This window comes from Neoarius graeffei, chromosome 14, assembly GCF_027579695.1.
Source record: "Neoarius graeffei isolate fNeoGra1 chromosome 14, fNeoGra1.pri, whole genome shotgun sequence".
NCBI lineage: Eukaryota > Metazoa > Chordata > Actinopteri > Siluriformes > Ariidae > Neoarius > Neoarius graeffei.
In genome coordinates, this window is record NC_083582.1 from 9,458,343 (window position 1) to 9,484,673 (window position 26,331).

General features: G+C 40.7%; 4 protein-coding genes and 1 long non-coding RNA gene across 8 annotated transcripts in view; 2 read left to right on the top strand and 3 right to left on the bottom strand.

The window, feature by feature from the left end:
* The window catches only part of LOC132897940 (uncharacterized), a 68,668-nt gene extending 61,474 nt beyond the window's left edge, over nt 1-7,194 (bottom strand). For both annotated transcript variants that reach the window (XM_060939236.1, XM_060939235.1), the window contains exon 1: nt 6,572-7,194. In XM_060939236.1, coding sequence (XP_060795219.1) covers nt 6,572-6,782 — 211 coding nt within the window. In that variant the 5' untranslated portion in view covers nt 6,783-7,194. The remainder of the gene's footprint in view (nt 1-6,571) is intronic.
* LOC132897944 (cell surface A33 antigen-like) overlaps nt 1-7,553 on the bottom strand; it is a 93,807-nt gene extending 86,254 nt beyond the window's left edge. The window contains exon 1 of the mRNA XM_060939245.1: nt 7,227-7,553. The gene's annotated coding sequence lies outside the window, so the exon portion shown is untranslated. The remainder of the gene's footprint in view (nt 1-7,226) is intronic.
* On the top strand, nt 7,327-10,351 carry LOC132897943 (uncharacterized). The gene is made up of 5 exons (XM_060939243.1): nt 7,327-7,710; nt 8,315-8,359; nt 9,055-9,372; nt 9,501-9,815; nt 10,121-10,351. The coding sequence occupies exons 1-5, from the start codon at nt 7,560-7,562 to the stop codon at nt 10,261-10,263; spliced, it is 972 nt and encodes a 323-aa protein (XP_060795226.1). The 5' UTR covers nt 7,327-7,559; the 3' UTR covers nt 10,264-10,351.
* A 4,628-nt stretch (nt 10,352-14,979) lies between these two features.
* On the top strand, nt 14,980-21,150 carry LOC132897946 (uncharacterized). 3 transcript variants are annotated; one of them, XM_060939246.1, is made up of 5 exons: nt 14,980-15,086; nt 15,419-15,475; nt 18,690-19,004; nt 19,133-19,447; nt 19,745-21,150. In XM_060939246.1, the coding sequence occupies exons 2-5, from the start codon at nt 15,439-15,441 to the stop codon at nt 19,885-19,887; spliced, it is 810 nt and encodes a 269-aa protein (XP_060795229.1). In that variant the 5' UTR covers nt 14,980-15,086; nt 15,419-15,438; the 3' UTR covers nt 19,888-21,150. The 3 variants fall into 3 exon arrangements, with proteins under 3 accessions (XP_060795229.1, XP_060795231.1, XP_060795230.1); XM_060939248.1 differs by having other exon boundaries at nt 20,213-21,150; XM_060939247.1 differs by lacking the exon at nt 15,419-15,475.
* On the bottom strand, nt 21,114-25,472 carry LOC132897947 (uncharacterized). Its single transcript, XR_009656415.1, has 2 exons — nt 24,837-25,472; nt 21,114-22,524 (listed from the first exon to the last, which is right to left on the bottom strand). It is a non-coding gene; the product is annotated as an uncharacterized LOC132897947 (long non-coding RNA).
* Between the last annotated feature and the right edge of the window lie 859 nt (nt 25,473-26,331).

A 26,331-nucleotide genomic window follows, 5' to 3' on the forward strand; every position in this document is an offset into this window, starting at 1 on the left:
ATTAACATCTATTTCTTTCACCTCCCTTAGTTTAAGGCATCTTAATGCACATAATACTTGAAAGTTTTCCCAGTTTGCATTTTCCATTTTCCATCTTGGTATTCTTTTGATCTTTTCACAGCACACTTCTGATCCTATTTTAGTTGATACTGGATAATGGTCACTACCAATTGTAGTTTTCTTTACTACCTTCCATGAACTAGTACCTGCGAGCTTGCTGGATAAGAATGTCAAATCAGTGACAGATTCTGTGTTGCTGATACCATTGTATCGTGTACCCTCCCCATTGTTAATGCATACCAAACATTTACTATCAATAAACTCTTCAATTATATCACCATTTGAGTCTGTGTGATCACTGCCCCAAAGCAAATGGTGTGAATTAAAATCTTCACACCAAACCATATTACCTTGTGGCTCTTAATGTTTTCCAGAATATTTTCATCTAGCTTCCCACAGGGATTATAATAGTTCACTATATTCACTAGGGTGCATCAGTTGCCTTCACTTTCATAAAATCTGATGCATTTTTGTTTGGGTGTTCCTTTTCACCAATAAAGACATCCTGTAAAATTTTTTGACCATATTCAAAAGTCTAATGGTGGCACCATGAGGTTCATTTTTTGCCAAAAACCGCTTATTTTATGTTTTCGCATAAGGTTTGAATCACAGTGTTGGACTCCATTTATTGATTTCTTGTGACCCAGAGATCATTTTAAGAACATTTGCATTTAATAGGGGCTAGCATATGCGTAGGCGGCAAGCTTAAAACCAGGGTTATAACGTTGATAGATAATGCTAGTGACACCCTAAAATAAACCTCCAAATATTTTTAGACATTCTAGACATACTGTTTACAGTATCTAAGATATTTGGTATACTCTATAAGGTGCCATAATGTTTCATGAAAAGTGATCGAAATTTTGTCATAAAAGTCATAAAATAGCAGCTTTTTCCATAACTTTGAGCTCCTGGTGCCACCATTAAACGTTTTAATTTTGTCAAAATATTTCACCCAGTGTGTTTTCTTACCAAAACGAACATAAAAACAAAAATGCATCACGATCGGAGGAATTTTTCATTTTTAGGGGGCAACTGATGCACCCTAATATTCACTGGGCCTCTTTTAGTCCATACCTTAGTCACAATTGACTCATGATTCTTGTTGACCCCAAGAACTTTATAGCTGATTCCATTTTGGATAAAAGTTGCAACTCCTCCTCCTCTACCATTTCCTCTATCCCTTCTAATTGCAGTATGTCCCTTAATGATAAAATCTAATTCAGGCTTCAACCAAGTTTCCTGCACACAAATTATGTTAGGTGTACTTCTTGAACTCTTGACCATTAGCAATCAAGCTTCTGGCATTCCACTGTAATATTATTAACAGCATTAAACTAATCATAACTTGACATAACTTGAGAAGATTGACTAGCCGTGTTTAGATTATCTCTGACTGTCTCCCAGAGTAATCCTTTGATACCCAGATACTTTTCAGCCGACCTCACAATGATCTTTATCCTTTCCGTTCGACTCCGAGTCTGAGCTGAACAATTAATAATCTCTGCCATAAAGAGCACAAAGTCGCTCTTATTGATAGCTAGACCATCCCTTTTCAACTTATTACACCCCTCACAGTTATTAGTGGACTTGTCATTATTGACTTCTCTATGTTCATTTTGTTTTAGTAATGGTGAGATTCTAGGGACTTTCTTTACGGCTTCTGAATAGCTAATACCTTGGGAAGCTTTAACTTTCTGCACCTCTTTAGCTCGCTTGCTAAATTCGCAACCTTGATAGGCTGCACTGTGTTCACCACTGCAGTTACAGCATCGTTTGTAATCTTTGTCACAATTCTTGTACTCGTGTTCTCCACCACATTTGCTACATCTCATCTCAGAGCATTTTTTAAGGATTTTACACTAGGAGACCAACTGGTCTGGGCAATCCAGTCACAGGCCCCAGAGTCCACGCGGCTGCACCGCTGCGGCATATTCTGTGATGCAAATTGCCGCATTACGAATCCTCGTTTCAGCCAACATAATATCAACATAGTTAATGCAGTGCCAAGTTACCATAACTTCATCATAAGTATGGGAAAATACTAAAATTACACTGAGTTTAAGTTATTGTTTTATCAACTTTCATAATATTATGTATTTTAAGAAACAGTGAAAAATAAGAAATAAGAAAATCTTCAATTTTATTGCTCAGTGTGAAACATAGTATCAAATAACTGTATATTTAGTCTATAATTTGGAAATTGGAACAGTCTTGCCAACCCAACTTCAATATTTCTTAAACATTCCAATCCAAATCAAACAGTCTTATGAATTTGGACCAGCAATTCAAGCACCTCCCATAATCCCATTTCAGTTTTACCTTTCAGCATCAATCTAACATAACTTGGTTTAAAATTTGGTCTCCCAGTGAAGCTGGTTTGGCATTGACTAGGAGACCAAATCTGGCCACTTGGTCTCCCAGTAACTATGTTAAAAAATGCTTTGTCTCATCTTGCCCTTGCATACAGCTGCTACATGCCCAAACCTTTGGCATTTATAACACCGGAGTGGTGGTGGGATGTACAGTGGTGCTGGAAAGTTTGTGAACCCTTTAGAATTTTCTATATTTCTGCATGAATATGACCAAAAACAACATCAGATTTTCACACAAGTCCTAAAAGTAGACAAAGAGAACCCAGTTAAACAAATGAGACAAAAATATTATATTTGATCATTTATTTATTGAGGAGAATGATTCAATATTACATATCTGTGAGTGGCAAAAGTATGTGAATCTTCACTTTCAGTATCTGGTGTGACCCCCTTGTGCAGCAATAACTGCAACTAAACGTTTGCGGTAATTGTTGATCAGTCCTGCACACCGGCTTGGAGGAATTTTAGCCCATTCCTCCGTACAGAACAGCTTCAACTCTGGGATGTTGGTGGGTTTCCTCACATGAACTGCTCGCTTCAGGTCCTTCCACAACATTTCGATTGGATTAAGGTCAGGACTTTGACTTGGCCATTCCAAAACATTAATTTATTCTTCTTTAACCATTCTTTGGTAGAATGACTTGTGTGCTTAGGGTCGTTATCTTGCTGCATGACCTACCTTCTCTTGAGATTCAGTTCATGGACAGATGTCCTGACATTTTCCTTTAGAATTCACTGGTATAATTCAGAATTCATTGTTCCATCAATGATGGTAAGCCGTCCTGGCCCAGATGCAGCAAAACAGGCCCAAACCATGATACTACCACCACCATGTTTCACAGATGGGATAAGGATCTTATGCTGGAATGCAGTGTTTTCCTTTCTCCAAACATAACGCTTCTCTTTTAAACCAGAAAGTTCTATTTTGGTCTCATCCATCCACAAAAGATTTTTCCAATAGCCTTCTGGCTTGTCCATGTGATCTTTAGCAAACTGCAGACGAGCAGCAATGTTCTTTTTAGAGAGCAGTGGCTTTCTCCTTGCAACCTTGCCATGCACACCATTGTTGTTCAGTGTTTTCCTGATGGTGGACTCATGAACATTAACATTAGCCAATGTGAGAGAGGCCTTCAGTTGCTTGGAAGTTCACCTGGGGTCCTTTGTGACCTCGCCGACTGTTTCACGCCTTGTTCTTGGAGTGATCTTTGTTGGTCAACCACTCCTGGGGAGGGGAACAATGGTCTTGAATTTCCTCCATTTGTACACAATCTGTCTGACTGTGGATTGGTGGAGTCCAAACTCTTTAGAGATGGTTTTGTAACCTTTTCCAGCCTGATGAGCATCAACAACGCTTTTTCTGAGCTCCTCAGAAATCTCCTTAGTTCGTGCCATGATACACTTCCACAAACATGTGTTGTGAAGATCAGACTTTGATAGATCCCTGTTCTTTAAATAAAACAGGGTGCCCACTCACACCTGATTGTCATCCCATTGATTTGAAAACACCTGACTCGAATTTCACCTTCAAATCAACTGCTAATCCTAGAGGTTCACATACTTTTGCCACTCACAGATATGCAATATTGGATCACTTTCCTCAATAAATAAATGATCAAGTATAATATTTTTGTATAATTTGTTTAACTGGGTTCTCTTTATCTACTTTTAAGACTTGTGTGAAAATCTGATGAAGTTTTAGGTCATATTTATGCAGAAATATAGAAAATTCTAAAGGGTTCACAAACTTTCAAGCACCACTGTATAGAGTGCTCCGAGATGATGCTAAAAATAGTAACACTGCGGTCCGCGTGGCCATCTTGGAAGGCACTCGCTCCAGAGCGCTCATAGAGTACACATCATAGAGTACACATTCACCGATTCGTTTCCGCGTTAGAGGGCTTAGAAGCTTGGATTTTTTAAGAATTTAGACATCTGAAGTGATGGAGCACTACTGTGATAGTTTAGATAAGCAGGCACGGGAGCGTTATGCTGAGAAGGTACGTTTCATTGGGAATGTAGATCCATACAGTGTTAGTGAGAAGGAATGGAAAGCTGACCCCAGCTTGTTGCCACATGTGACATACATCGATCTTGTGAACTATCTAGTGTTTCACCCAAGTCCATTTTGTGAACTAAAGGATTTCCAGAACTACAAGAGTATGGAAGCATACGATAGATTTGTGTCCGGTTGGGTCCGCGATGTGTCGGTGTTGACTGCTGAAGACGGAGAGACAAAAGTGATCAGAGGGAAAGTGTTACACTCGCAGAGACTATCCCAGCCTGGTCTACACCCCTGGGTCCGGTTTCACTAAAGTAGTTTAGACTGGTCTAGTTTCACAAAAGTTAAGACTAATTTTTTAAGTCTAATTTTAGGCTTAAAAAGTAAGACACCCTCCCCCCAGTCTAATATGGGTCTAAGGTCTATAAAATTTAATTAAAAAAAAAAAACAGTCAAGCCATAAGTGCCATCCATGTCAATAACTACAAGAAAGCTTGAAATGTTAAGGCAGTGAAGTACATTGCAAGTATGTAATACACAAATTTAGGCTATTATAATCTAACTATAAAGTATTCAATAAAGAACAAACTGTAATGCCAGCTTGTTCATTTTATTACTTATAAATAATATAAATATATAATAAATAATATAAATATATCAATTCATTTATGCATATAATTACATCACCACTCATCAATTATCTCTCTCTCTCTCTCTCATACACTCACACACACACACATTACTACATCACTCCTCCATCTGCGTGAGTCTCTTCAATTTAAGTTGCAGTCTTTCCTTTTGGTAGGCTCTTCGTGTAGTGTCACATCCGCGCAGGTACTGGGTGATGACAACTCCGAGGGTGAAGGAGCCTCAGCTTCAACGTTGCTAAGGGAGTTGCTGCTGGGTCTGGCGAAGCCGGTTACTCCGCTCTCCTTTCCTCCTTTCACTCCCCAGAATAAGGGCGACTCGGCGCCATAAATGTTGATGACCATTTCGGTGGTTACTTTTAGTTTCTTCAAACCCCCTCCTCCAGTGGGGGTGTTTTTACGCACGGCAGCAACATCTCTTCTCGCAGATGGATTAACGCTATTCACAGACGACGTTATTTTTTCCCACACTTCATGTTTTTTCTTATTGCTACATTCTTCGCTGAATTTGCCTAATAAAACGTCTTTGTAGGAATTAAATTCCTCTAATATAGCCAGATTTTCCGAGTGGCTAAACGGCACTGAACGACCACTGTCCGCCATTTTTTTTGTTTTGAAAAGAGTCTTAAAATACCCACAATCCTTTGCAGCATAGTATTTGTTAAGGCCAATTTATGCTGACAACCCAGTCCTTGCAGACGGTGCCGCAGATGGCGTCTGCGTAGCCCCCCCACCTTCGCAGACGCTCTGCGCGCACCTCCCAAAAATTGTGACCACCGCAGAAGCCTCGCAGACAGCGTCGCAGACAAGAGGGCTCTGATTGGTCCACTCTACATCCGGTGTACACGCACTTCCGCTTCCCTGCTTTCCCGGTTTGGTTTGTTTTCACGACCGCCATTTTTAAAAACACGAGCGAAGATGGAGCAGCACGAAGAGCGGTTGATCGAGGAAGTGAGGAAGTACGTACATCTATACGACTCCAGTTCTGGTCATTATAAGTAACCGGAGGATAAACACTCCACTAACCACACCCACCAACTACTCCTAGCGACTTCGCGCCCCCTTGCGTTGTGGCGGTGAATAACATCGCGCATGCCTATTACTCCCCACTCAACGATAAATTACAACTGTCTGCGAAAAGCTATCTGCGAAAGCCTTGTCGCAAGAGCATGCAGAGGCCCTTAGACGTCTATGCTAAGCCCGACTATACCCGCTGTCTAAGTTAAAGTCATAGTCTAACTTAGTGAAACCGGCTGCTGGATAATAGTTGACAAGAGACATGCTATTTTGTGTGCACATTGCAACTGCATTGCTGGACTTGGGGAATGTTGCTCCCATGTTGCTTCCCTGTTGTTTTATGTTGAAGTGGCCACGAGACTGAGGGAAAGAACGACGGTCACACAACAGCAGGCATACTGGATGCTACCGGTAACTATGAAATTAAAATAACTATTTTAGTAACTATGAAATTCAAGACAATATTAACCTACCTGTCACAAAGTGATCAGAACAAATCCGGATACAGTTAAGTTGTCCTAAATTTGAGCGGTTGATGGCAGCCAGCCACTGTCGTCTCCTCCGCTCGCTTTTCTCCTGTGCTGCAATTCCCTGGTTAGTCACGACTTTAGGGAGTCTGTAGAAGCTTTTGCCACCCTTTTCCCCCCGGCTACTACAGCCAACAATGACACACGTATTCGGCATTGTCACCCATTTTTGCTTCGCTGAACAACAACAATGCACTGACACAGCGACCTTTGACTTCCAATATGGCCGCCGCTGGGTTCGCGCTGACCTCGAAGCACTCTATAGTTTAACATCATAACACATGAATCCAACAAACACTTTATCCGGTAGTTCCTTCTCTTCAAATGTAATAATTACAGACAGGCTGTCACAGATTCCACCATTTCTCTTGGTCTTAATTGCATTCACTTTAACTTTCTTGATGTTTTCTTTCAGCGTTTCTGCAGTTATATCAGTTTGAATTCCTGTAATGACACCTCTGCTGAGCTTTTGATCATTAGCCCTTGAACACTGTACAGACTTTCCATTGATCTTTTGTACCTTTAAAGCTTTCTCATATTGCTCGGCATTATTACACAATACTCACAATTGTCCATTCTGCAAAACCTTTGTGCTCCTTACCTCTCCCATTTCCTTGTTTAGACCCTTCGTGAGTTGGATTGGATTCCACTCTTTAAAAATGGTATCCGTCTGCATCAACTTAATAAAAACCTTATGACTTTCCTTTTCATACCTTTCTGAATCAGCTCGAGAGTCCACAGTATCTGGCTTTTTCCTCTTTTTTGTCATCGTAACTTGACATTCTCCATCTCCTGACCAGTCATAACCAGACTAGTACAGACTGGTTTTGATATCATGCAACCCCTGGTTTTTCTGCAACAAACAGAGTGAAAAGCGGAACATTTACCGACCACAAGTTCCCTCTTCTGAACAGACAAATAACCCTCTAAAAACATGTTGAAGGCAGTCCCGCCCCGCATGTGTATATATTCCACTCCCATCCGACGCTGCTGTGGGAAAAGGGCAGCCTGCCAGACAGAACCAGTGCGGCCTGTACTGGCTGGCATTCCCTCACTGGGAGCTCCAAAACATAGCAGCCACTCCAGTTGAGTATTTCCTTTTTTCTTCTTCTTTTCTTTTACTCCTCATGTCTGTAAATTTTAATGATGTATTAAATGTTAATGATGACATTGCTATGGTGTTGTATGTTGTGTTCTGTTATGCATCAATTTAAAAAAAAAAAAAAAGTGCGGCAGACTTGGTCCTGTGAGTCACGTGTCCTCCAGAGGGCGCTCTTTCCCCTGCAGTCCTGTTTGGAGATTCGCTTGCATTAGAGAACTGAACACTGCTGAGTCTTTTTTAATTGTTTTATTAAATAGCAGTAACACTTAACAAGTCCAAACAGCCACAAACTCACTTTGCTGCTGTGCAATAAATGTGTTGTTAATTTATTCATCTTTCTGTGTAATGTAATAAAATAATTAATTCACCTTTATTTGTAATGCAATAAAATAAACCGGTATTTTTTGTGTGTTTTAAAAAACACTCCATTAACTCATAGAACATTAGCCATAAAGTTTAAAGGGGAAAGTATAATGGTGATGAAGTCACGCGTGAAAAAAAACTATTATTATTATTATTATTATTATTATTATTATTATTATTATTATTGATGTTGGTTTCTCGCATTGTGGGTCTGTTGTTTTCAGATAACACCATGAATACAGATTTAAACCCTGCTTTCCCGGCGCTTGGTAAGTAGCGGGACATTTAAAATATCATTCTATTACCTTTTATGGAGTATTTGTGCGCATGCGCAAGCGCCTGTTTCCTCTGTACATACAATGATGTGAGAACTTGAGCAATTCCGACTACAAACAAACAGTAAAGATAATAATCAATACTTATCCCACAGAAACTGTGAGGACTGAGCTTATATAATGCTTAATGCACAGAATAGTCCATAATATTATCAGAAATTAAAATGAATTAATAGAAAAGTTGATTAAATCGCATAAACTCCAAAAGATGAATGAAGGCGCTCAAAACTTCTGTATGTTCAGTTTCATCACTTTATATTTCCATAAAATTCGGTGATTTATCTGTTTTCCTGAAGTGCAGACGGAGTGACCACAATTCTCCTGTGATGGTCAGAAACCGTTCATGAGACATTAGATGAGAGTTTTGGAAAAGGATTATAAAGAAAATGTACTGTTATGGGTTTTATTTAAACGCTGCCATGCTGGGGTGTAACAGGGGCACAAGTTCTCACTAAACTGGAAAGTGGGGCTCATGGGGGGTAAAGATTGGATGTGTTTGCCATGTTGTGTCGAGATGGTTTCCAAAAGAGTAAACTAAAACACAGATCAGTAATGGACAGGAAATTAATCTGACTTGATTGTGTCACATGTTCAAAATCTCTATTCTAATTTGTTCTCTGATCTGTTAGTTTCCGTGTTGATGCTGCTGCAGTGCCAAGCCTTCATCTTCAGAGAAATCACAGTGAATGACCCCGTGACCTTCCCGTGTACCTGCTCTGGAAATTGTCCGGTGGTCCAGTGGACCCGCTTCATTCCCAGCGAAGCCGTCATTGCTGAAAGCCGGATGTGTCACGGTAAACAGTACTGTGAGAGATTTTCAGTATCAGGAAATGCCAGCAGAGGAAATTTCTCCCTGACGATCAGTTCAGTAGCCTACAATGATGCCGGCTCCTACAGGTGCAGCTGTAATAGAAACCCAGTTGCTGAAGTAAAGCTGAAAGTTGTCGGTAAGTGCCTGATGTCATCAGCAGAAAACTGTCATTCTTAACGTGTGTAGTAAAGTGTGATCCTACACACAGGAGTAGCTCTTACAGAAAAGCACAGTCGTACAGCTGAACTTGTTTCTGCTTGACAGTTCCGACAGTTATAAAGGCTTTCGAGAGGGAGAATGTCACCCTCCCGTGCTACGGAAACACTCGGCACAATGTTCAAGATGTCACATGGAAGAAAGATGGACAAAAGGTTCTGCTGTACACCCCGGCAAACAGATCAGTGACGACTGCTGAAGCATCAGAAAGCAGACTGATGATGTCAAGAAAGGGTTTTCTAGATGGTTGTCTCTCTCTTCACATCAGTTCAGTTCATCTGTCTGATGCAGGATTATATCAGTGTCTCCTCCATGATGAGTCTCAGGACGGAGACCCAGAAGCTGTTTTACTGAAGGTAGAAGGTCAGTATCCCTTATTCTAATGTGAATTAAAACCCTTGAAAACTGAAAGGTCATGGTTTTGTTCGTAGTGACTGTGAGCTGCTGAGTGAACGTTCCAGTGGAGTTTGAGTTTTTTATTTGAAAATGCAGTCCCACTTTGTACTGATGTATAGTCAGTCTCCATGCATGTCAGGTAGTGTGTGAAAGGAAAACTGACACACAAATGCCTTTTAGTGTTGACAGTCACACAGTTTCTCAGCCTACAGCTTTGTAAATTTCTGAATAAATAATCAAGTTCTTTTTTTTTTAATTTGATTTTTTACCAGGGCAACAACAATTATCAACCACCAACAGCAATGAAGTTTCAGTCCTGCGTGTGTTTCTAGGATTCATCATCTTTGTCAGCATCATTGGATTAATCGTTTACGTTGTGAGAAGATGCTTCAGGAAATCCAGATCAGGAGTTTAACACACAGGACAGCATTAAAACCAAAGCTCTTATCCACAGTGGTGCTTGAAAGTTTGTGAACCCTTTAGAATTTTCTACATTTCTGCATAAATATGACCTAAAACATCATCCGATTTTCACACAAGTCCTAAAAGTAGATAAAGAGAACCCAGTTAAACAAATGAGACAAAAATATTAAACTTTGTAATTTATTTATTGAGGAAAATGATCCAATATTACATATCTGTGAGTGGCAAAAGTATGTGAACCTCTGCTTTCAGTATCTGGTGTGACCCCCTTGTGCAGCAATAACTGCAACTAAACGTTTCTGGTAACTGTTGATCAGTCCTGCACACCGGCTTGGAGGAATTTTAGCCCATTCCTCTGTACAGAACAGCTTCAACTCTGGGATGTTGGTGGGTTTACTCACATGAACTGCTCACTTCAGATCCTTCCACAACATTTCAATTGGATTAAGGTCAGGACTTTGACTTGGCCATTCCAAACATTAACTTTATTCTTCTTTAACCATTCTTTGGTAGACCCACTTGTGTGCTTAGGGTCATTGTGTTGCTGCATGACCCACCTTCTCTTGAGATTCAGTTCATGGACAGATGTCCTGACATTTTCCTTTAGAATTCGCTGGTACCGTTGTTATTCAGTGTTCTCCTGATGGTGGACTCATGAACATTAACATTAGCCAATGTGAGAGAGGCCTTCAGTTGCTTAGAAGTTACCCTGAGGTCCTTTGTGACCTCGCTGACTATTACACGCTTTAATCTTGGAGCAAACTTTATTGGTTGACCACTCCTGGGAAGGGTAACAATGGTCTTGAGTTTCCTCCATTCGTACACAATCTGTCTGACTGTAGATTTGTGGAGTCCAAAATCTTTAGAGATGGTTTTGTAACCTTTTCCAGCCTGATGAGCACCCACAATGCTTTTTCTGAGGTCCTCAGAAATCTACTTTGTTCATGCCATGATAGACTTCCACAAACATGTGTTGTGAAGATCAGACTTTGATAGATCCCTGTTCTTTAAATAAAACAGGGTGTCCACTCACACCTGATTGTCATCCCATTGATTGAAAACACCTGACTCTAATTTCACCTTCAAATTAACTGTTAGTCATAGAGGTTCACATACTTTTGCCACTCACAGATATGTAATATTGAATCATTTTCCTCAATAAATAAATTACCAAGTATAATATTTTTCTCATTTGTTTAACTGGGTTCTCTTTATCTACTTTTAGGACTTGTGTGAAAATCTGATGATGTTTTAGGTCACATTTATGCAGAAATATAGAAAATTCTAAAGGGTTCACAAACTTTCAAGCACCACTGTAGATCCCTTTTCTTTTTAGAATTGTGCAGAATCAACTCATTTGATTCAACTGATTCATATTCACAGGAATCAGAATCAGTCAACTCCAGACTTTCTTATTTTGAACAGCTAAATCAGGCACAATATCATGAATGTATGTAATAATACAAGGGTTGGAGGACTCAATTCACATCTTGAGATGTCTTCTGTATTGACTCGGACTTATCTTGGATTTATTTGCATTTGGTCTTGGACTTGTTTCTGTCTTGAGCACTGCTCTTAACTGAGAGTTCATTTATTTTCTCAAAGTTTGGCAAGAATTCAAACAGCTGCCTTCATCAGTGATGCAATGCACAAATTAAGCCAACTAACCAACTCAATCATGACCCCGTCTCACTTTCATCTGGACTCAACCCCCCTTAAGACTGGATCTCAGGTAGTCCTGGTGTTGGACTTGCCTTGGACTCGACATTGGTGTTCTTGACAACAGAATGATTTATTATTGCTCATCTATCAAAGATAAGATTAATTACTTTTAAATGTATTTTTAGGCACAAAGTCTAAACAGAACCATCATATAGATTTTGTGATGCTTTTGGCCAAGTTTCATACACACAATAACAAACTGAATGTATCTCATGATAAAGTATTTTATTGACAAGTTTGGTTATGCAATAAAAAATAAATAAATAAACCAGCCCAAGAGAGACAGAGAAAAAAAAAAAACTCCTGTTGTCTCCAACACTAAATGGCTGCTCCAATCGCCAGGTGCCGCTGTTCCCTCAGCCATAACATTATGATCACTGACAGGTGAAGAAGTGAATAACATTGATTATCTCATTACCATGGCACCTGTCAAGGGGTGGGATATATTAGGAAGTCAGAGAACAGTCACTTCTTGAAGTTGTTGTGTTGGAAGCAGGAAAAATGGGTAAGTGTGAGGATCTGAGTGACTTTGACAAGGGCCAAAGTGTGATGGTTAGATGATTGGGTCTGAGCATCTCCAAAATGGCACATCTTGTGGGGTGTTCCTGGGATGCAGTGGTTAGTACCTACTGTAGCCCCTCTCATCACCGTCCTGATAAGTGGACCAGAACTGGGTTTGTAAGGTTATTAACTAATAATGTATGTAATAAATATTTTAGTATCTTCTTATAACTCCTGATCTACACAGTGAGTGGAGAATGACAAAATGAATGTCTCTCATGATAAACTTTCTTGTTAATAAAATACTTTGTCAATAAAGCAACGGAAAATTTGTCCCTACTTTTCTTTCAAAACCAACAACAAAACTTTATAGTTATTTATATACATACACAGTTTAAGACTAAAGGTGTTCTGGAGCTCTACACCCCTGTTACACTCAAAACCAATACAGCTGCTCTACAGCTCTCACTGTTAATGAAAATTAGTTACAATTGTGGTCACACTTACTCACAATAACTCATAGTGCACCACAGAGACAATGGAAAACACAAAAGTCAGCAGTTTCAGGAAAACAAACAAACAAACAGAACATTGCAGGCCTGTTAATAGTTCTTGTGCTCAATATCCCGTTGTCCCAAATCAACAAATAAATAAACCCGAGAGAGAAAATCACTCCTGTTGTCTCCAACACTAAATGGCCGCTCCAGTCGCCAGGGGCCGGTGTTCCCTCATAGCCGGAGGAACCGCTGGCTTTCCCCAGGTCACCAGTGGCGCTATCCGGCTGCTGTTGCTCCCTCGACGGCTCCTCAGTGGAACCGCAATCTGTCCGAAAGCCAGCGGCGCTAACTGAGCAGCTACTAAAGCTAAAATCTTGCAGCGAAATGTTTAACACTTAACTAGACTATTTGGCTGCAAAGGGACTGCTTAATGCAAACACACCGTGCTAGCCGACCTGCATGGAACCAGCATTAGGCTGGTTAATATCCGCCCTCGCTGTCAGACAGAAACTGAGAAACGCGTTTGTGCCACACAAGCTTCCTGTCTGACTCCAGCGTTTACTCACTTGTACTGAAAGGGGTTTCAGCCTATAAGCTGACTAATCTCTGTATATGAGCTGGCTGTGGGGGATTTTTAAAGACACTCTCTCTCTCTGATCAGAGCCCGAGCTCATCTCCTTCGCCTCCGGGCTTCTTCTTGGTGTTTTATGGCGGTTGGCAAACAATGTTTGTGATTACCGCCACCTAGTGGTATGGAGTGTGGCTCAGGATACTAACTACATCTTGTCTTAAAAAAATTAAAAATCTTTCCATCAGTTTCACTCTTCTCTTCTGAGATACTGAGACCAAAATAAATAACATTTCTCTCCAGAGCTTCTTTGTAAAAGATCCCACAAATCCAAATTTATCTTAGAGATAATGAAGAGCTCAGAAAAACCGATTGAAACCTTTTTTTCTTCTTTCTTCCATTTTTATTGAAAATAACAGCAACAAAATACAAATCCAGTTATTAAAACACACACAATCAACAAACCAAGAGCCAGGGGGAGTTTTCAAATAAAGACATTAAATAATGAGCACAAATAAAGTTTTAGCAGCTTTCTTGTTTTTAGAGTCAGAGATTATTTTTATATTCTGTTCAGTTTCCTTTTCGAAGGCTATAAATGAAGGTTTTGAATGACTAAACTTGGCTTTATGAATATGGTATTTATCTAAAATTATTAACAAATTTATTATATACAGTGGTGCTTGAAACTTTGTGAACCCTTTAGAATTATCGATATCTCTGCATAAATATGACCTAAAACATCATCAGATTTTCACACAAGTCCTAAAAGTAGATAAAGAGAACCCAGTTAAACAAATGAGACAAAAATATTCTACTGTGGGACCGGACCATACGGTATGGTATGGTCCGGAAGAGTTACTGTAGCACAAACTGCTGAAAAAGTTCATGCTGACACCTTTCTGTTTTAGCTCGCATTAACTTGTTCAGCAGTTTGTGCGACAGTAGCTTATGTGGTCCAACTTCTTTTGGGTGTGTTGCAGGCATCAAATTCTAACTTTGTTTATATTTACAAAATACAAATAAGTTGGTCAGTATAAACTATTGAAAATATTTTCTTTGTCCTGTTGTCAGCTAAATAAAGGTTCACGTGAATTAAATAAAAAAAAAATAGATTTATTTTTATTGCATTTTGGAAAATATCCCAATTTTTATGGAAATGGGGTTTGCACTTATGCTGTAGATTTGCAGCAGAATGTGTGCCACATCTTTGTCTACCTATGAAGTAAATAAATAAAATAACTTTATTTATTCAGAAATTTCCAAAGCTGTGGGCTGAGAAACTGTGTGACTGTCAACACTAAAAGGCATTTATGTGTCAGTTAAGGGATACTGACCTCCTACCTTCAGGAAACCAATGAATACCCACTCCATCCGGCGGTTCACAGTCTGCAATCTCACATTGACTTTATGGTGCCATCACTTCACTGTGAAGGCGGGACTTCCTGTGAGTCACGTTTCCTCCAGCATGGGTCTCTTTCCCCTGCAGTCCTGTTTGGAGATTCGCTTGCATTAGAGAACTGAACACTGGTGAGTCTTTTTTAATTGTTTTATTAAATAGCAGTAACACTTAACAAGTCCAAACAGCCACAAACTCACTTTGCTGTGAAATAAATGTGTTGTTAATTTATTCATCTTTCTGTGTAATGTAATAAAATAATTAATTCATCTTTATTTAAGTAATGTAATAAAATAAACCGGTATTTTACTGTTTTAAGAAATACTCCATTAACTCATAAAACATGAGCCATAAAGGTTAAAAGGGAGAGTATAATGGTGCTGAAGTTACGTGTGAAAAAGGTTTATTAATAATAATAATAATAATAATAATGATGATGATGATGGATGTTCTCGCATTATAGGTCTGTTTTCAGATAACACCATGAATACAGTTTTAAACCCTGCTTTCCCGGCACTTGGTAAGTAGCGGGACATTTAAAATATCATTCTATTACCTTTTATGGAGTATTTGTGCGCATGCGCAAGCGCCTGTTGCCTCTGTACATGCAATGATGTGAGAACTTGAACAATTCTGACTACAAACAAATAGTAAAGATAATAATTGATATTTATCCCACAGAAACTGTGAGGACTGAGCTTATATAATGCTTAATGCACAGAAAAGTCCATAACATATATCAACTTTTATTCAGGGGCGGCACGGTGGTGTAGTGGTTAGCGCTGTCGCTTCACAGCAAGAAGGTCCGGGTTCGAGCCCCGTGGCCGGCGAGGGCCTTTCTGTGCAGAGTTTGCATGTTCTCCCCGTGTCCGCGTGGGTTTACTCCGGGTGCTCCGGTTTCCCCCACAGTCCAAAGACATGCAGGTTAGGTTAACTGGTGACTCTAAATTGACCGTAGGTGTGAATGTGAGTGTGAATGGTTGTCTGTGTCTATGTGTCAGTCCTGTGATGACCTGGCGACTTGTCCAGGGTGTACCCCGCCTTTCGCCCGTAGTCAGCTGGGATAGGCTCCAGCTTGCCTGCGACCCTGTAGAAGGATAAAGCGGCTAGAGATAATGAGATGAGATGAGATGAATACAGAACATTTAAGAAGGATGCAAAAAGGCATCAACAGTTACATATCTCATCTCATCTCATTATCTCTAGCCGCTTTATCCTTCTACAGGGTCGCAGGCAAGCTGGAGCCTATCCTAGCTGACTACGGGCGAAAGGCGGGGTACACCCTGGACAAGTCGCCAGGTCATCACAGGGCTGACACATAGACACAGACAACCATTCACACTCACACCTACGGTCAATTTAGAGTCACCAGTTAACCTAACCTGCATGTCTTTGGACTGTGGGGGAAACCGGAGCACCCGGAGGAAACCCACGCGGACACGGGGAGAACATGCAAACTCCACACAGAAAGGCCCTCGCCGGCCATGGGGCTCGAACCCAGGACCTTCTTGCTGTGAGGCGACAGCGCTAACCACTACACCACCGTGCCGCCCCACAGTTACATATATAGGCCTATATTTTTAAAATGCATACAAACTTCGGGTCCAATGTTTCCAAAAGCAAGATGAGTACCTTGTGTCACTTACAGAAACATCAGTTAAAGACGCAATAATCGTGTTCTTAGACCCAGTCAATCTGCACATGAATCTATACATAAAATTTCTCAGGACAGCATGAAAAGTCGGCACATTGTTCGTAACGAACATTTCACTGGCACTACTGCACCGAGGAATTTTGAGCAAAATTCTCAAAGCATCATTCTATGCCACTTGAAGTTTTTTTCATTTTCGCATTACTATAATTGCACCACAAGTGGGCAGTATACAGTGGAGTGCAGTATGTTTTGAAAAGCAATATTTTTACATCAGTAGTACACATGTGGAATTTGCAAGCCAGCATATTTGCCTGCCCATACAGTTTACCACACTGATGCTGCACATCATCATCATCATCATCACTGAGGTCATCTCTTATCACATGTCCCAGATATTTAACTTTCTTTACAACCACAAGTGCCAATGAGAAAGAGGGAGAAACAAGCTTCAAATCCTCCTTGGTTCTAACAATCAGTACCACACTCTTCGATGAGTTAAATTTAATATCATACATTATGCCATGGGGCGGCACGGTGGTGTAGTGGTTAGCACTGTCGCCTCACAGCAAGAAGGTCCGGGTTCGAGCCCCGTGGCCGGCGAGGGCCTTTCTGTGCGGAGTTTGCATGTTCTCCCCGTGTCCGCGTGGGTTTCCTCCGGGTGCTCCGGTTTCCCCCACAGTCCAAAGACATGCAGCTTAGGTTAACTGGTGACTCTAAATTGACCGTAGGTGTGAATGTGAGTGTGAATGGTTGTCTGTGTCTATGTGTCAGCCCTGTGATGACCTGGCGACTTGTCCAGGGTGTACCCCACCTTTCGCCCGTAGTCAGCTGGGATAGGCTCCAGCTCGCCTGCGACCCTGTAGAACAGGATAAAGCGGCTAGAGATAATGAGATGAGATGAATGAGACATCATGCCATACTGAGAGCATATTCTTAGAAGCTGCTGCAGGCCAGCACTAGAGGGAGACAAGATCACCAAATCATCAGCGTAAAGCATATGATTAATGAGGTTATCCCCCACCATACAGACAGTTCTACACTCCTTTAGCTCCATAGGTAAGTTATCCATGTACAGATTGAATAATAGTGGAGACAGAATTCCGCCCTGCCGCACTCCATTAGAGACCTAGAACGGTGTGGACATACTCACCCCCCCACCTAACTTGCATAGTTTGATGAGAATACCAAAACTGCAGTATCCTAATTAGGTAAGAGGGAACACCTCGCTCATGCAGTTTAACACACAGTTTCCCATGATTGATATGGTCAAAGGCTTTTGACGCATCCAGGAAACACATGAAGACTGTGCTACTAGGTGATCTGTACCTATAGACAATTTCTTTAAGTGTGTAAATACACAAATCAGTTCCATGCTTACTCTTAAAGCCAAAATGATTATGTGTTGATACTATATATTCTGTAAGCCTATCTATAAGGATCCCTTCTAATACCTTGGATAGTATACTTGCTAATGCAATAGGTCTATAGTTATCTATACTAGTTAATTTACCAGTCTTATTTTTAACTACAGGTACCAACAAGACAGATAATATTATCATAAATTAAAATGAATTAAAAGTAAATGTTGATCAAATCACATGAAATCACATCAGCTCCAAAAGATGAATGAAGGTGCTCATGACCTGACTTTTTAACTTTTTACTCTTGATGAAAACTTCTGTTCTGTATGTTCAGTTCCATCACTTTATATTTCCATAAAATTCAGTGATTTATCTGTTTTCCTGAAGTGCAGACGGAGTGACCACAATTCTCCTGTGATGGTCAGAAACCGTTCATGAGACATTAGACGAGAGTTTTGGAAAAGGATTATAAAGAAAATGTACTGTTATGGGTTTATTTAAATGCTGCCATGCTGGGGTGTAACAGGAGCACAAGTTCTCACTAAACTGGAAAGTGGGGCTCATGGGGGGTAAAAATTGGATGTGTTTGCCATGTTGTGTCCAGATGGTTTCCAAAAGAGTAAATTAAAACACAGATCAGTAATGGACAGGAAAGTCTTCTGACTTGATTGTGTCACATGTTCAAAATCTCTATTCTAATTTGTTCTCTGATCTGTTAGTTTCCGTGTTGATGCTGCAGTGCCAAGCCTTCATCTTCAGAGAAATCATAGTGAATGACCCCGTGACCTTCCCGTGTACCTGCTCTGGAAATTGTCCGGCGGTCCAGTGGACCCGCTTCATTCCCAGCGAAGCCGTCATTGCTGAAAGCCGGATGTGTCACAGTGAACAGTATTATGAGAGATTTTCAGTATCAGGAAATGCCAGCAGAGGAAATTTCTCCCTGACGATCAGTTCAGTAGCCTACAATGATGCCGGCTCCTACAGGTGCAGCTGTAATAGAAACCCAGTTACTGAAGTAAAGCTGAAAGTTATCGGTAAGTGCCTGATGTCATCAGCAGAAAACTGTCATTCTTAAGGTGTCTAGTAAAGTGTGATCCTACACACAGGAGTAGCTCTTACAGAAAAGCACAGTCGTACAGCTGAACTTGTTTCTGCTTGACAGTTCCGACAGTTATAAAGGCTTTCGAGAGGGAGAATGTCACCCTCCCGTGCTACGGAAACACTCAGGACAATGTTACAGATGTCACATGGAAGAAAGATGGACAAAAGGTTCTGGTGTACACTCCTGCAAACAGATCAGTGACGACTACTGAAGCATCAGAAAGAAGATTGATGATGTCCATAAAAGGTTTTCTAGATGGTTGTCTCTCTCTTCACATCAGTTCAGTTCATCTGTCTGATGCAGGATTATATCAGTGTCTCCTCCATGATGAGTCTCAAGACAGAGACCCAAAAGGTGTTTTACTGAAGGTAGAAGGTCAGTATCCCTTATTCGAATGTGAATTAAGACCCTTGAAAACTGAAAGGTCATGGTTTTGTTCGTAGTGACTGTGAGCTGCTGAGTGAACGTTCCAGTGGAGTTTGAGTTTTTTATTTGAAAATGCAGTCCCACTTTGTACTGATGTATAGTCAGTCTCCATGCATGTCAGGTAGCGTGTGAAAGGATAAACTGACACACAAATGCCTTTTAGTGTTGACAGTCACACAGTTTCTCAGCCTACAGCTTTGGAAGTTTCTGAATAAATAATCAAATTGTTGTTTTGTTTTGAACCAGGGCGACAACAATTATCAACCACCAACAGCAATGAAGTTTCAGTCCTGTGTGTGTTTCTAGGATTCATCATCTTTGTCAGCATCATTGGATTAATCGTTTACGTTGTGAGAAGATGCTTCAGGAAATCCAGATCAGGAGTTTAACACACAGGACAGCATTAAAACCAAAGCTCTTATCTAGATCCCTTTTTGTTTTAGAATTGTTCTGCAGAATTGACTTATTTGATTCAACTGATTCATATTCAGAGGAATCAGAATCAGTCAACTCCAAAATTTCTCATTTTGAATAGCTAAATCAGGGCCGATATCATGGATGTATGTAATTATATAATGGCTGGAGGACTCGATTCACATCTTGAGATGTCTTCTGTATCGACTCGGACGTATTTGCATCCGCACTTGAATTTGTTTCTGTCTTGGGCACTGCTCTTAACTGAGAGTTCGCTTTTTTTTTTCTTTTCTCTCAAAGTTTGTCAAGAATTCAAACAGCTTCATCAGTGATGCAATGCACAAATTAAGCCAACTAACCAACTCAATCATGACCCCGTCTCACTTTCATCTGGATTCAACCCCCTTAAGACTGGATCTCAGGTAGTCCTGGTGTTGGAATTGCCTTGGACTCGACAGTGGTGTTCTTGACAACAGAATGATTTATTATTATTGTTCATCTATTAGCTATCAAAGATAAGATTAATTACTTTTAAATGTATTTTTAGGCACAAAGTCTAAACAGAAGCATCATATAGATTTTGTGATGCTTTTGGCCAAGTTTCATACACACAATAACAAACTGAATGTATCTCATGATGAAGTATTTTATTGACAAGTTTGGTTATGCAATAAAAAATAAATAAATAAACCAACCCAAGAGAGACAGAGAAAAAAAAAAAACACTCCTGTTGTCTCCAACACTAAATGTCTGCTCCAATCGCCAGGTTCCGCTGTTCCCTCAGCCATAACATTATGATCACTGACAGGTGAAGAAGTGAATAACATTGATTATCTCATTACCATGGCACCTGTCAAGGGGTGGGATATATTAGGAAGTCAGAGAACAGTCACTTCTTGAAGCTGATGTGTTGGAAGCAGAAAAAATGGGTAAGTGTGAGGATCTGAGTGACTTTGACAAGGGCCAAAGTGTGATGGTTGGATGATTGGGTCTGAGCATCTCCAAAATGGCACATCTTGTGGGGTGTTCCTGGGATGCAGTGGTTAGTAACTACTGTAGCCCCTCTCATCACCGTCCTGATAAGTGGACCAGAACTGGGTTTGTAAGGTTATTAACTAATAATGTCTGTAATAAATGTTTTAGTATCTTCTTATAAGTCCTGATCTACACAGTGAGTGGAGAATGACAAAATGAATGTCTCTCATGATAAAGTATTTTATTAACAAGAAAGTTTGTCAATAAAGCAACGGAAAATTTGTCCCTACTTTTCTTTCAAAACCAACAACAATTTTTATTTCTATACATACATATATATATTACACACACAGTTTAAGACTAAAGGTGTTCTCGAGCTCTACACCTCTGTTACACTCAAAACCAATACAGCTGCTCTACAGCTCTCACTGTTAATGAAAATTAGTTACACTTGTGGTCACATTTACTCACAATAACTTAAAGTGCACCACAGAGACGATGGAAAACACAAAAGTCAGCAGTTTCAGGAAAACAAACAGAACACTGCAGGCCTGGGGCCTCATGTACAAAGCTTGCGTACGCACAAAAAAGCTACGTACGTCACTTTCTCCGCAAACATTCGTATGTACAAAGATTGACTTGGCGTGGAAAAGTGCGGTACTCTACGCAAACCTCATGGCTGGCGTACGCACATTTCTGGTGCATCTTGGTACTTGGCGACACTTAGAGGCAGAGCAACGCAACTACATTTCGGCCTACTCGGTCAAGAGTCATGACATGGCGATAAGAGGCATCCAAAAATGCATCGGAACATCAGGATGCGTGAATTGAAATGTATGTCAGTCATACGACATTGTCGAGACACATAATGTAAGACTGTTGGGTAAATGCCAACAGATCCATCAACCACCCCTTCCATATTGTAATTACGGGAAATGAGAAACCCCAGCAATATCAATTCGATATTATTCCCATTGACTACCTATTGGTTAATTAATTAAATTAAAGAATGCACATGCAGGACCATGCATTGCAGCTAGCTTAATAGATCTTCCTCGTGCATTTGCCGCGAGGTGTCAGACTGAAATATTATTAGTTGATGTTGCGTGGGGTAGCCTTCTCACATAATTACCAAGATCAATATATGAAACGATTTCCAAGTGCGTACAAATCAGACACAACCGCGGTGTGTGGCGTGTTACACAATGTGGCACAGCAGCACGGCGTGCCAATAATGGAGCGAGACCTGGCGGAGGACCCAGACCCTGGGCCTCACAACGAGGTGCCACAGCGACATGGCACACAAACCCGGCAGCGCTTAATAGCCACAATGTGAAAAGGTAAGGACAGACGGGACACCATTCATTTTTTAAGATATTCTTTTAATGTGTTATTCAGTTCCTTCAATTCCTCGCGGATTCCCTCGAGGTTGTCGTTAATCGCCTCTATCCCCTTTAAAATTTCCCCCTGCGACTCAAGGACCGCGCGCGTCAGCACCCGGCCTGTGGACCCGGCGACAGGGGCAGGCGGTGGAGAAGGGGGGCAGGTGACAGTGACGCTGGATCCGCTCGGCTGGGGGTCCTCTTCCTGCTCGGGTGGGATGGACTGGGGGCCTCCTGTTGTTCCCTGGCACCCTGCTAGAATACATTTGTCATTAAAATCCTATTGTGGAAAATATATGCACATGTTTTATTTCTGGTTACATGTGGCTAGGAATATTGGGCCTACTAAGAGAGGAAGACATTTCCTCAAATACAGGGTGTCCCCGAAAAAATGTACACATCAGAGCACTAAAGGTGTTTTGTTTTCAAAACCCATGTAACTCAAATAGACACTCATTGTGGCGCAGGCACTGCGGACAATGCGAATCATACCGTTATCTTGGTATAGGCTACATTCACATTCAGTGGCATACAGTGACCGTTGCATGTCTCATAGCATACACTTTAATTGGAGGTGACAGAACAATTAAGTGATGTATGTGAATTCTATTACACTGTGCTAAAGGCAGGGATTAACGCGAATAAATGTTAAATGTTAATTTGATTAATGCGAGATTTCTAACATTTAATTAACATTAACGCGTTAGTAAAAGTTGCCATGTCTTTTACCTAACGCGGGCCTTACTGCAGGTCTATTTATACTAATTAACATATTCAGTGTGGAATAATTGAGGGAGGAGACGGGGCGGGGAACGGGGCTCGTGCATGTGCGCCGAATTCTACGTTGATTGGGATGTACAACAGGAGAGTGCGTGGAAACCTTCGTACGCACTGATTGATACATCCGGATTTTTTTGGTCGTACGCAAATTTCCCGATTTTGACGTGCGCACATATTTAGTGGGAAATCTTTGTACATGGGGCCCCTGTTAATAGTTCAATTGCTCAATATCCCGTTGTTCCAAATAAACAAATAAACCCGAGAGAGAAAATCACTCCTGGGCCCTGTACTACGAACGGAGGTTAACCTACCCAGAAGTAACCCAGGGTTCCCCCGCTAAACCGGGGTTGACAAAACCTGGTTATCTTGTTTGGGGTTAAACGGTACTACGACGCCAGTTATGAAGTTGATTTGTTGAACCTGGTTTAACTTAATCAGGGTTAATACGCGTTCACGTTAAAGGGGAGGTTATCAGCGCAAATCACCACTGTTCACAATGGCACGGTCGCCGCACTTCACGGAGGAAGAATGCGCTGTCATAATGCAAAGCTACGAGGAGTTCAAAACAACATTAAGAGCAAAATCTAACACAGCGGCTGCCAGTAAGGAGCGGCAAGCATGTTGGCAACGAATTGCCGATCGGGTAAATGCGCAAGTACATTCTCCCCTCTACATGTTCCAGAACAGAAGTATAGGATGAGAGAAGCTTCATGATCAATCACAAGTCACAGAAAATGGTCCTTCGACGTGGCCCCAGTCATATATAGCTTGTTTAATGTCCGAAAAATCCTGAATAAAATTTGGTATGGTAAATTCATGGAGTAGCCTACTTAAGCTGATATGTGCACAGAGTCACATGAATTAGGATGACTGACTGTTCAGTCCCTTTGACTAAGTTGGTGTATGTCCTGTGAACATTTCAGAGGCAACAGCAGTGCCAAACGCACCTGGCAACAGGTGAAAATGAAATATAAAAACATCATTCATAATGGTGTGTGTGTGCGTGCAAGCAAGCATTCATTTGCCTTTTATTTATTCAAGTTTTATCTGTTTGCCTAATAGTTCAAATTGTTTTGTATATAGTTTATAATGTTGTGTGATATTAATGATAATACTGTGGGAAAACTACTTTGCACGGACGTTCATTTAATTTATTCTATCGTCATTTTGTTTGTTCTATTTTTGTGTATTTTATTTATTTATCTGTTTGTCTAGTTGTATCTATTTTGTATCTCAGACTTAAATATTTTTGTAAAACAAGTGTTTTTTTTAAAATATTCTTGCGTTCTTGGTAGAGTGGGTTCTTTTTTTTTTTTTTTACAGAAAAGCCGTTCTGCATGGACATTCATTGAAGCCCTCATTGTTTTTTAATGGTTATTTATAATGGTTATTTAATAATGTAAGTCTAGGTTGCTTTATATAAAAGGTATGTCCAGAAATATTGATGTCACTGTCTAAGCAGAGGGATCTGGCTTCTTTAGACGCTGTCTTCTTAAAACTGAATAAATATTTAAAAAGAGCCAAATGAGCCAGTCTTTTGAACGGCTCTTTTCAAAGAACGGATCACAAAGATTCGGATCCCGTCAAAGAGCCATAAATCCCATCTCTAATCTGCGCTCCGATATCGCACGGGTCATCCAGGTACGCTGGCATTGTCTCTAGAGGAAATGTCGGTGGAGAGGTGGTGTTTAAAAAGGGTGTGGTTAATCGGAAACCTCGGGTTAACCAAGAACATAACCTGAGACGAGCAGGTTTGAGATGCAGCGTAAGTTGCCATGGCAGCATACCTCGGTTTGAACATAGCCAACTTTCGTAGTATGGGTTAATCGGGAAGTTACGCTGCACGTGATCAAGTTACTCTCGAAGTTACCCTGGTAAGCCAGAAAACCCGCTTCGTAGTACAGGGCCCTGTTGTCTCCAACACTAAATGGCCGCTCCAGTCGCCAGGGGCCGGTGTTCCCTCATAGCCGGAGGAACCGCTGGCTTTCCCCAGGTCACCAGTGGCGCTATCCGGCTGCTGTTGCTCCCTCGACGGCTCCTCAGTGGAACCACAATCTGTCCGAAAGCCAGCGGCGCTAACTGAGCAGCTACTAAAGCTAAAATCTTGCAGCGAAATGTTTAACACTTAACTAGACTATTTGGCTGCAAAGGGACTGCTTAATGCAAACACACCGTGCTAGCCGACCTGCATGGAACCAGCATTAGGCTGGTTAATATCCGCCCTCGCTGTCAGACAGAAACTTTGAGAAACGCGTTTGTGCCACACAAGCTTCCTGTCTGACTCCAGCGTTTACTCACTTGTACTGAAAGGGGTTTCACCCTATAAGCTGACTAATCTCTGTATATGAGCTGGCTGTGGGGGATTTTTAAAGGCTCTGTCTCTCTGATCAGAGCCCGAGCTCATCTCCTTCGCCTCCGGGCTTCTTCTTGGTGTTTTATGGCGGTTGGCAAACAATGTTTTTGTGATTACCGCCACCTAGTGGTATGGAGTGTGGCTCAGGATACTAACTACATCTTGTCTTAAAAAAATTAAAAATCTTTCCATCAGTTTCACTCTTCTCTTCTGAGATACTGAGACCAAAATAAATAACATTTCTCTCCAGAGCTTCTTTGTAAAAGATCCCACAAATCCAAATTTATCTTAGAGATAATGAAGAGCTCAGAAAAACCGATTGAAACCTTTTTTTCTTCTTTCTTCCATTTTTATTGAAAATAACAGCAACAAAATACAAATCCAGTTATTAAAACACACACAAACAACAAACCAAGAGCCAGGGAGAGTTTTCAAATAAAGACATTAAATAATGAGCACAAATGAAAAGTTTTAGCAGCTTTCTTGTTTTTTAGAATCAGAGATTTTTATATTCTGTTCAGTTTCCTTTTCGAAGGCTATAAATGAAGGTTTTGAATGACTAAACTTGGCTTTATGAATATGGTATTTATCTAAAATTATTAAATTTATTATATACAGTGGTGCTTGAAAGTTTGTGAACCCTTTAGAATTCTCTATATTTCTGCATAAATATGACCTAAAACATCATCAGATTTTCACACAAATCCTAAAAGTAGATAAAGAGAACCCAGTTAAACAAATGAGAAAAATATTATACTGTGGGACCGGACCACACGGTATGGTATGGTCTGGAAGAGTTACTGTAGCACAAACTGCTGAAAAAGTTCATGCTGACACCTTTCTGTTTTAGCTCGCATTAACTTGTTCAGCAGTTTGTGCGACAGTAGCTTATGTGGTCCAACTTCTTTTGGGTGTGTTGCAGGCATCAA